Source organism: Pogoniulus pusillus, chromosome 24 (assembly GCF_015220805.1).
Source record: "Pogoniulus pusillus isolate bPogPus1 chromosome 24, bPogPus1.pri, whole genome shotgun sequence".
Classification (NCBI taxonomy): domain Eukaryota; kingdom Metazoa; phylum Chordata; class Aves; order Piciformes; family Lybiidae; genus Pogoniulus; species Pogoniulus pusillus.
The window spans coordinates 8,080,293-8,091,745 of NC_087287.1; the positions used below are offsets into that span (position 1 = coordinate 8,080,293).

General features: G+C 46.9%; 1 protein-coding gene across 3 annotated transcripts in view; it reads right to left on the reverse strand.

The window, feature by feature from the left end:
* PTPRJ (protein tyrosine phosphatase receptor type J) overlaps positions 1-10,372 on the reverse strand; it is a 72,215-nt gene extending 61,843 nt beyond the window's left edge. For all 3 annotated transcript variants that reach the window (XM_064163241.1, XM_064163240.1, XM_064163239.1), the window contains exon 1: positions 9,631-10,372. In XM_064163241.1, coding sequence (XP_064019311.1) covers positions 9,631-9,693 — 63 coding nt within the window. In that variant the 5' untranslated portion in view covers positions 9,694-10,372. The remainder of the gene's footprint in view (positions 1-9,630) is intronic.
* Positions 10,373-11,453: the final 1,081 nt, after the last annotated feature.

Sequence of the window (11,453 nt, forward strand, 5' to 3'; positions counted from 1 at the left end):
ATTACATCATCTCAAATCCACATTAAAAAAAGAAATACATCTCGTTGAGACATTTATACTCCAGATCAGCTACCTTTCAGCAGCAATGAAGCATCTTTACAGATGAAGAAAGAAACAATGAGAGGATAAAAATGCACTGGCATGTTGCTGGAGGATGCTGGCCATGACAGATTTCTCTTATGAACTCTTTATAACAGTATTCATCTGTAACTGTTAAGCTGGAAAAGATGCTTGCATCCAGATGGAATTCTGCACTTAGATTGTTTTATTACTATTATTTACTTCTGTCAGCTGGGTAGATGATTTTCAATTTGTAACTACCTCCCAGAAATTTTAACATCTCCAAATGCAAGTCCTTGATAAGTTAAAAGGAAAGAAATCTTTCCTTTGTCTGTAATAGGGACAAAGGAGAACATTGTGGAGATTTATTATATACATACAATTACCTGCATTGTTATGGAGATTAAAGGACAAAGGGCCAACAGATCTAATTCCAGATCTTACAGCCTTGTTCTTTCCCATAATTATGTCTTAAAATTGGATTTCAGTTAACACATTCACAATACCAACATCTACTGATGCTTTGCATGTAGTTAGAAGAGTTTCAATTATTTCAATGTGGATGCAGCAATGCATTTAATTTATCACTGAGCATTCAAGTGAACTCATTCAATTTAACAGTACTGATAGAGTGTGGCTTTTTCAGTTGGTTGTAAGGAGAGTCATCAGAATTAGTACACAGCTCATTAGAAAGGACAACTGGCCAGTCTAGAAGTCACCAATAGAAAAAAGGCAAAACAACTTTCTCAACAATGTACCATTTTTTAAATTCCAGAAATGAGGTTTTGGATTGTGGAGAGGTACTTAAAAAGAAAAGGGAAGTATTTTCACTCTGCAGATGTTAAGGCTGCCCCTTTATCTCATGTCAGAGTGTCAGTCTCCTTCAGCTGTCAGATATAGCTTCAACTGGAAATTCTGAATGTAAAAACCCAGGCCTGTGTCTGTGGTGTCCACAGTGTGCCAGTTAAAAAAACAGCCAGATCCAGACTTCAAAGCTGGAATGCTTATTTCTTCCTGGTGCCCATCTGGTGCCACCCTAGAGGTGGATTCCCCTCAGAAGACTTCTGCAAACTGAAGTAAAGATAATGAACTTCCCCAAAGAAAGAACGTTTTTTGGTTGGTTTTGGTTTGGGTTTTTTTTTTTTTCAGTTTTGTTAAAGATATGCATTTGCCAGGGCTGTGGGAAGGGAACTGTGACTATGTTTCTTGTATAGAATCATAGAATTGTCAGGGCTGGAAGGGATCTCAAGGATCACCTAGTTCCAACCTCCCTGTCATGGGCAGGGATGCCTCACACTAGATCAGGTTGCACTTCTCCTTTGTAGATATAAAAAAAAAGGTAAAAATGCATAGAAGATGAAACCATCACAGAACTCAGTTAACCAGGCACAGCCTACTTACCCAAAACATGGCACTGGAATTGACCAGAACAATCACATTTTTATTGGTATTAAACTCTGAGCCTAATATTAGAAACTGTGGCTGATCCTGCAAGGAGACTGAAAGAAACATAATTCATGTAGCAGGAAAACCATAAGCTGTCAATTCTCCAAATCCAATTTGGGTTATAAACTGGTGATTATAGTATGTGCAGCACAAGTATGACACTAGAATTTCTGTGTCTGCTTTCACTGGAGAAAAATAAGTACAGAAAATACAGTGTGATGACCTAAAAGGAACCCTACCAATTTATCATTGTTCATTTTATTGCCCTCTTGGAGTGAGGCATTTGTAAGTACATAAAGTTCCTGCAGAATTAGAGAAGAAGACTGAGCATGAAAGGAGGAAACTCCTAAACTCCTTTATTAAGACAACACAATTTTGCATATGCAAATCTGATGACAGCCACAGATACCCATTTTTTCCCTTCATAACAAGCCACATTTTAACATTTAAAAAGTACACTGAAACCTCAACATGTCTCATAGTGCAAAAAAACCACTGGCAAAGCTGAGTGGAATCTCTTTTGATGTTTCCACATTGATACTCTCTGCTACTAATGTGCGTTTCTTCCACCTGTGCCCCAGCAGGTATCAGCAGAAGCTCTTCTATTCCTCAGCCAAAGCTACATCTTGGTCTTAGAGAGATGATTTGCCCCATATCCCTGCCAGCACAGAAAGGCAGTCACCTTTCCATCAGGGCAAATCTTCTTGTTGCAGATGTTGCTAGGAGCAGAAGCCGCTCCTACGTTCAGTTGGATGCTACTGACCACTCTAGTGTCCTCCCTGCCATTTCCACTTAAAATGTGTAGGCCACCTTGCACAAAGACAAGCACTGAAGTAAGTTTAGACAAAGCATGAGAAAGATAATGTCCCTCTCACTATGATTTTGGATAGTAACTAACAAATCATCTGTCCTTCAGCTGATAGAGGCTGCGGCCAGATGAAGATAACTCTGTAAACTCTCACAATGTTCCACTTTGTTCCCCTGTATCATGACATCTTGGGCAAAATGAAGTCCAAAGTTTGAAGGGAATGCTCTGGGAATCTGAGCTGCTTTGCACATGAGGAAACCCCAGGATGGACAGGCAGCGAAAAGAAGTGAGCTCCACTTATCTGCAGGGACTATTAACACGGCAGGCACAAGAAGCACTAGAGGGAGGCAGCAGGAAGCTTTCACAGCTGGTCTCATGCCTCGGTGCTGCTGCACGCTAGGTTGGACTGCCCCAAACCACACCTTCCTCTAGCCATGGCCTGCTGCCCCATCCTTTGCATCATCCTCCCATCTCCTGAGGCAACACAGCACTCCTCAGATGATCCCTGCCCAATCTCCTCGTTTCCAGGCACAGACTGGGTAGAAATTGTCACTGAAGAATGAGGACTCCAAAGCAGATCTGTAAGCAGCTTCGTCAGCAGTGACCTCTTTATGAGCACATATAAGAAAATCATTAACGAAGAAGCTTATTACAAACATTCTAACTTGTCAGAAACCAAGCACCCCAGAGGAAATAGAGAAAGCTCAGTCTAAGCTCCACCATGGCAGGGAATGCAGAAACAAATGTCACCAGCATTTCTGTGGGAAACACCCTCCAGAGCCATTCCCACTGCAGGGACAAACCATGAGCAAACAGAACAAGACACCTAATGTCATAACTATGGCTTGCAGTCTTCAGAGAGGTATGCAAAGTCCCCTGTCTTGCCACCCATCTACCAACATGTCCTAAACCCATGAATGATTCATCTCCATACAACTTAACAATAAAAAAATCCCACTGGACTAGTAGAAGCAGAGCCTTTAAATGTGCATTTAAACCTGTCAGAACATGCCAAGCTACAGTCCCCCAATGCCCAGGGACAAGCTTGGGTTTCTACAAAGATGGTCTGCAAAAGTAACTTCTCTTTGGGGAACACTCCCAGTCAGGCTACAATCAACTCAACTCCTTGCAAGATGGCAGACCAAAAAACAACAAAAAAAACACCAAACCCAAAAAAACCCTAACAAAATATTGCCAAAAGGAAGTAAGGAATTAATCTGAGAATGCACCTAATCACAGAGCCAGCTGTGTTTTAGATACAAACTATAAAATTCTAACCAGGAAAAGCTCCCAGGCACTGAAGTCCTTCCTTTCACCTGGGCTCTGATGGGAAAGAGGGTTCCAGCACCCTCGGGCTCAGAAGAAACCCACTCACAGAGTCAGGACCAGATGTCACCCTCACCCTTTCTCTAACACCCGCAGCCTCCAACACGGATATGCTAAGAGACTGCATCTGCTCACCAGGCAACAACAGACAGACTCTAATTTATAGTAAACTGATATTCAAGTCTTTACTTGATGATTTTTTAGTCTCGGAAGCAGCAATTTCTTACCCTCAACGGGGGGAAATAGGGGTGAAGTTCACATAAATGATTCCTTACAGTCAACTCCTGGCCCATATGGTGCCCGGTAAACAAAGGTACTGTTATGTAGATGGCTTTCTCCCGCGCACTACAAAGCCAAGCAAGTTAACCATAAGACCATGAAGTCTTCCCAGTAAACAAAACACCCAACCCAGCATTTAAAAATCAGTTTCAGAGCCTGAAGTGGAAACCCAGATGCAGTAGGCAACAAAAACTTGGCATGCACTAGGCACTCACCAGTGACAAACTAAACATGTCTTTTGTACATTTAGTTTGGCTAAAGCTGAACAAAATGGGAAAAGTCAAGAGGTGTACCAAACAAACAGGAGGTGCAAGAGGAATAGAAAAGGAAACCAAGCAGATGAGCAGCACTGGAAAGAAGGGGATTTGTAGGCACTGGTTAAGAGAGCTTAAGGGCGATCCTTCCAGTGGTACCTTCTCCTCCCCAAAGTAGGACTTGCATCAAACATAGATCCTAGCTCTCTCCCCCACACATACCAACTAGGTCTAAAGCGCCACATAAAGCCAAGATCAGTCACAGACCCCTAAGGTCTGATACCACAACAGACACCAACATCATTCCTTCCTTGATTTGTGGCCGTAGGTGCAGTTTCCTCTATTCTGAGAGGCAGTTAGAGCAGTTTCCTTTTCTCCATTACATTTCTGCAGGTGGAGAAAGAGGCTTTCCTATGCGGCCCAAGGTGTTTCAGGTAAACCAGAGGGAAACAAGCAACTAGTGGACTATGTGGTTTCTAATACCAAGGGTTTTTCCAGTTCCCTGGAGATGGTATGAAAATAACCTTAATTACATTCACTGAAGTGCCAAACACCACCAGCATTACCAAGGGGCATGGCATTGCTTTGCTTCTTCCAATGAATGCCCATCAGTGGCACAGAACATAACTAAATGAAGCCACAAGGTCATCGACCCAGCTGTGTTGGACCACATGAACATGTCCATTCTTTGCTGAATCACAGAAATACCTTTCCCATTTAATCTTGGATTTCATCCTGGAATTTTAGATTAATAGCCCCAGGAGGCCTGTTTATGTGCAGATACATTTGGGAACAGCTGGAAAGCACTTAAGAGAGAAGCCTTAGTACAGCTTTCCAGAGCAGAGAATCTGTTTTGTTCTTCTCTTCCTGCTCATGCCTGATTATTCCTTCCCCCCTCCACACGCTGCTTTCCAACATTTCCTATCAGCACATGCTCACCTACACTTACTTGTCTTTCCCCCCCCCATAATTATAATTCTCCACTGCACAGTCATCTCCTGCTGAAAGTCAATTTCCTACTGATGGCTCCATTTAAGGCAAGGTTCTCTTTCACTCTCCCTTTCCTGCATAGCCTTCTGCTAGAGAAAACAAAGTTAGCTCCTCCTACACTTCCAGCGACCTTTCATGATGTTCAAGGTACTATTTACATTCAAATTTTGGAGTCTAAAAGCAGTCACATCAGGCTAGCAACCAGATGTGAAGCCACTGACAGTTTAATAGCTCTTCTCTCCCTTGCTCATCTCAGGAATCATCTTTCCAGCATGCAAAGAAAAACCCCAAACAAAGGGACCCAAGACAGGCTTCCTATCCACAAACATCAAATCCCCAGTTCCTAACCACTCACATTGAAATGCTCACTCTATATGATCTACTTCCTACTATACTTCTAGTAGGAAGAAGGAAATGCACTAATTAAAATTACATGGCTTATGCCCTACACAAGAAAGAATCAAAGATTTTAAAACAGCAGCAATTTCTCTCACTTGAAGAAACTCCAACCAAACTCAAAAATTTAGATGGCACTGAAAATTCCTCAACAAAGACTTGCATGTAGCTCACATAATTGAGGAAGTACTAATAATAGCGTGGCTGTTTGCACAGACAACATTTCCACTGTGGGCTTGAATTCTGATCTCAAACATGCAGAAGATATTTCGTTGTGTGCTGCTGGCTGGAGACTAAAATCAAAGTATTGGAAACCGAGCGTGCTGCGATGTGCAGGTCAGCCCATGCAGCTAGGGAGGTGCTATGGACATCCAAGCCATGCTGAAAACAAAGCACCTATTGAGGGTTGCAGAAGGTGCTGGTGTTGTGTGTGCTCTCCCAATAAAAATCAAGAAGCAAACAAAATTAACCTGTGTCACAGTTTGAGACAAAAATCAAAGCCTTTGCATTTCAGCATCAACTGTCAATCATCACAGCAAAATAATTTGTCCTGACAGATGCATTTCTAAGCTCCTCTGACACAAGCAAATTCAGTTCACAGCCACAGCTTCCCCTTCTGGTCTATTCTGCCTAAGTTCAGGCCTGCTCAGATCTCCAAATCAGTGATGCCCATACCTGTGCCCCTAACAGTGGTCATTAAAGGGTTTACTCCAGAAGGGTATTTACAGCAGGAGCAAGGGAGCTTCATATTTCTCAAGCTTACCTGCTTTTACAAGCTCTAAATTAGCTATATGGCAGACCTGTGTCACAAAGTACTTGCAAAATGTTTTGTGCACTGAAAGGCACCTGAAATAGTTTAATGATTTAAGAGGGCTGCACAGGAGCAGAATTAAAATAACTAACAACGAGCAATATATAGAATCATAGAATCAACCAGTTTGGAAAAGAGCTCCAAGATCATCCAGTCCCACCTATTGCCAGCCCTATCCAATCAACTAGACCATGGCACTAAGCACCCATTCAGTCTTTTCTTGAGCACCTCCAGGGACAGCAACTCCATCTCCCTGGGCAGCCCATTCCAAAGGCAAATCACTCTGTGAAGAACTTCCTCCTAACACAGCAGAAATTAACTGATATGCAACATCCAGACATGGCAAGCCCACATTTTAAATATGACAGTGCTTCATTTAAACTCCTCAGTTGGATATTCAGATCAGTAATTAAGTGATAATCCTTTAAAATTGACTCGCACAGTATCAGTAGGAGTCTGTGCATGGAATAATTTGTAAGAACAAGTTGTTAGGTGCATGTAAAAGGCCTTAGAGTATAACTCTAAGTACCAAAAGCACACAAAAACTGAAGCACAAAAGTTCACTGATCTTGAGAGGTAGATGCGACACTGTCATACCACTAATATGACCATTCTCAAGTCACCAGCTCCCATAAAAAACAACCAACCACATAGCAAGGTTTGTCTTTTAATAACTCCAACTTTGCACAATACATTGAAATTCATTAAAAATAAGGAAGATGCTTATCCCTGAGTAAAAGAAGCCACAGAAAGATCATATGCCTGTCACACCACCCAGGAGTTGCCATGACACAGCTGTTCCACAGCTCAGGATGCTCCCCAGCCCTGGCATGTTTGGGCCGACAATGCTGTCTGTGTTAGGAACACTGTCCCCTTACCGACCCCACAGTCATCTGAAAGGCAGTGCAGAGGCCAGACCCAGCCAAGAGCCACTTCCACATGACTTGCTGCCTCTCCTCTCATGGGCTGGCTGGGAGACTGGAGACAACAGGCAACAGTTCTTACTGGCAACACATATCCCACAAGCCTGATAGCAGTGACAGCTGCTGTCACCTTGTACCAGCTGAACACCTCACTAGGTAGTCCCAGGCCACATCCCCATACCAGCACACATACCACATCACAATATGGACCAGCTCTGACCGCTGCCTTAACCTGTGCAAAGAACCCACCACAAAGAGCAAAACTCCTCCCTGATTTTAAGAAGGCAAGACCATGTTCACCTTTACTTGGAACAGGCAACAAGTATTGTGCCTGGAGTATGTGCTCCCTCCAAGCAAGGCTTTAGTCCTTCATCCTTACTGCTGGCATTAACAGGCTATATGAACATCACACATCTCTCTTAGGAGCTGTCCTCCCTACCTGCCAGATGCCTCACTGAAAATCAGTGCTTTCAAACGAGTGAACAATATACAAAGTCAAGTCACACCATCAGTGAGGACTCAATTTACATCCTATTCCCCCTACTCATAAGGGGCCTTTTCCCTCACCTCTCTTTGTATATCAAGCAAGTTCTCCTAGTGTTCAAAATTCCACAAGGTGCTGACTGGCACCAGTGAAGAGGGCTGGGGAATGCAGACTTCCACCAGCCTTCACATTCACAGGTACACTGAAAGTCACAATGAGATGGACAAAAACTGCAGACTTTTGAGTTTTCAGATCATGACACCATGAATTGAGGAGCTTCCACCTAAACTTATGAGCCATACCAAAACCTGCAGATCTTACCTCTGTTCTACAGCACACTGATGTGAGCTCTGCTATTGTCACAAGATTTCATACCCTGCTTAAGAAAGTCTACAAACCATAAAGGGTCATGGCTGATAGATCATTACATAAAGGCTCCTCTGCTTCAAGGAAGAGAAGTCAATACAAACCACATGCCCACACAAGGTTCCTCTTGACTGGGTGAGTCCGAAAGGCTACACCCAAGGGCAATCCAGGCCTGCCCTGAGCTCTTCCAAAATGCTGGAATATGCTGATTCCCAAGCCAACCTTATTCAGAAATAAATTTTTAAACCTAGGCTTGGTACAACAGCAAAGAGAGACGGAAAAATAAAACCACTCCAAGGTACCCCAAGCTGAATGAGATGCAAAAGGAGGAGGAAGCAAAGGTTTATGATAGCCTTTGAGTGTTATCATAAGCTGGTGCCAATGCAAGATACGTAAAAAACATTTTAAAGCAGTTGCCCAGTTCTGCTCTGCAGCTTTCAGGGTGGGACTGGCACACAGGCCAGGCAGAACTGTCACCACAGATTACTAAGCACCGTGGCCTATAACAAGACAGCTTCATGCTTCTACAGCAGAAACCATTAAGGCAGAGGCCAGGCAGGTACACCTGGGAGCAAAAGTTCAGCAAAGAGCGAAACATTTGAGTTCACAGCAGTCATGCAGTGCTCCTGTGGAAACACCAGGAAGCGATCAGCTGAGAGAAGCAGAGGTGAAAGTCTGTGCCAGCATGCCATAAGCAAGTCACCTGGCAAAGGATCGAGGATCACCTGGCAAAAGGTTCTGGTTTACATCACTGGAAGGTGTTCCTGTAAGGGCATCCCGTAACACATTCGGGCAAAGAGGGAGAACTGAACACAAGGGTGCTGGCAGAGGCCTCCTGCTACCCCGTGGCCCTATCCGGCCAGGTCGGCTGCCTCCGCACCGCCGCAGGGTTTTCCGTTAAAACTCCGCACGGCTCCTGCGAGCCGTAACCCCGTGGGGGATGTACACCACCTGCACGGGCGATGTGCAAATACTGTATTACTAATTAACCAGCAGCGACATGAGGAGGGCAGGCTGCAGTATCGGTGGGGAGCCAGGAGCCGTCCCTGCTCCACCTAAAGCAGCCTTTAGCGACGTAAACAACCGGGGCAGCCCCATGAGGAGAGGAGCCACGCTGCTGAACCACCGGCTCCTGCCTGGCCACCTCCCCACGGCAGGCGGCCGGCAGTGGCCACCGCGGGGGGGCCGGTCGGGGCTCAGACCCCCGGAGGGCAGACGGAGCACACCGGGGGAGGCCGCAGTGCCGGAGACCCCACCAGCTGCCCGCTCCAGGTGCGCGCCGCCTCCGCCGGGCCACGCCGCAGCCTCCCCTCCCCTCTCCGGGCGGAACCGCTAAGGCACAAAGCCCGAGCCCCATCCACACACCTGCCCCGCCGACCTCACGGCCCCCCGCAGCACGGAGCGGATCGGGGGCAGCTCCCGGCGAGGGCAGGTGCGGCGGGCGGCGGCAGACTCCCTGCCTCCCGTGCCCCCCGCCGCGGTCTCACCTCAGTCGGCAACAGCAGGAGCAGGAGGCAGGGCAAGAGGAGCAGCAGCAGCAGCCGCCTCATGGTGGCGGAGAGCGCTCCCCGATGCGCGCTCGGCCGCTCAGCCCGACGCCGCCTCCCCCGGAGACATGGCCGGGCTGCGCGCCCCGCACCGCCCGGCGTCCCACCCCTCCGCCGCTCCCTCTAGCGCTCCCCGCCTGGAAAGGCGGCTGGCGGGGGCTGGGGCCGCCGCGCCGGGGAAAGCCCTGCGTGGGGCGGAGTGAGGGGGTGAGTGGGACAGCCAGCCGCCAGAGGGGTGGGAAGGGCAGGGCTGGGCCGGGCCGGATCGGTCACCTCCCTCAGACTCCGCTCCCGCCGGCCCCTCGCCCAGGGCTTAAATGGCCGTCTTGCAGCTGGCGGGGGGGGAATGCGGCTGGCGCTTCCCCGCCTTCCCTCCTCCCTCCCGGCATCTGACATCTCCCCCACGCCTCGCCGGGCAAGGAAGTGGCTCTCTCCGAAAGTTTCCCGGCCTCGGTGCGCACCCCTGGAGGAAGCAGCGCCGCGGGCGTGCCCGGCCCGGGACGGTGCTCAGGGTCCCGCAGTACGCGGGAAGGTCGGTGGAGAAATGACGTTAACGCCGGCGGGAGAGGCGCGCTGCGGTTCCACATGGCCCCCGGGTGGGCGTAAGGGGCTGCCGAGCGGAAAGGATCGAGGGTTGTCTGCAGTGAGCAGCTCCGCTTGTGGCGCCATTCATCACCTCCGCACAGACCCTCCCCCAAAAGTCGAGTCCCACTCCAGGCACTGTTTTGGACGTGTTTTATCCATGCCATGAAAAAGGACATGACATTACCAAACGCAATCGCTTTTATAGCCTTAACTTACTTCCCAGGCTTCATGTGCTGCTTCCCACTGCAGTCGTGGGGATGAGAGAACAGGAGGGACAGGGTCAGCTCAGATCCTATCTTTAGCTCTGGAAACACTGGCAGCCTTCATTCTCTCTACAGTTTAGAGCTCACATGTTTGTAATTTCCCCATCCTTCCCGAGCCCTCAAAACATATGCATAACATTATAGAAGCAACGATTTCCACAAGAGTTCATGGGAAGACTAACCAGAATAAGGACATCAGGGTTGTTTGGCTTGGAGAAGGCTCCTGGGAAACCTTATTGCAGACTTGCAGTAGCTTATAGGGGCATACAAGAAAGATGGGAACAAACATTTTAGCAGGGCCTGTTGTGACTGAATGAGTGAAGGCAATTTAGATCAGCTGAAAGGAAGAAGTTTTATAACAACACTGGTGGTAAGATTCTATTCCAGGTTGTCCAGAGAGGTAGTAGATGCCTCATCCCTGGAAACATTTCAGGTCAGCTTGAACTAGACATTGGGCAAACGTGCTCAAGATGAAGATGTCCCTGCTCACTGCAGGAGGGTTAGACTAGATGACCTTCAAAGGTCCTTTCCAACCCCATCTATGATCATTACCAGGGCATGTGTATACCTTACTGTTCAGGAGGCTGAGACAGATGCAATGTAGGGCATGCCTTAATGTCAATAAAATTGGTAGGAAATATGTAGTTCCTTGAGAAAAGTGCTTTACAAATGTCAAGGACTGTTCAAATAAGGAAATAAACACCATAAAAAAAAACAAACCAAATGCTACAACTACTTATCCTACATTTCCATTCAGAGCAAAGCACCTGAGAATTGTTTTCCAGGTGAAGACTGCTGGTAAAGCACACACCTGCCAGAAGTCTCATGGGCTGCAGTGAAGTTGTCATTCTGAGAGAACTTCTGCAGTTCAAATCCTATCATTGAGAAATTACAACTCTGATCCTTAAAAGAAAC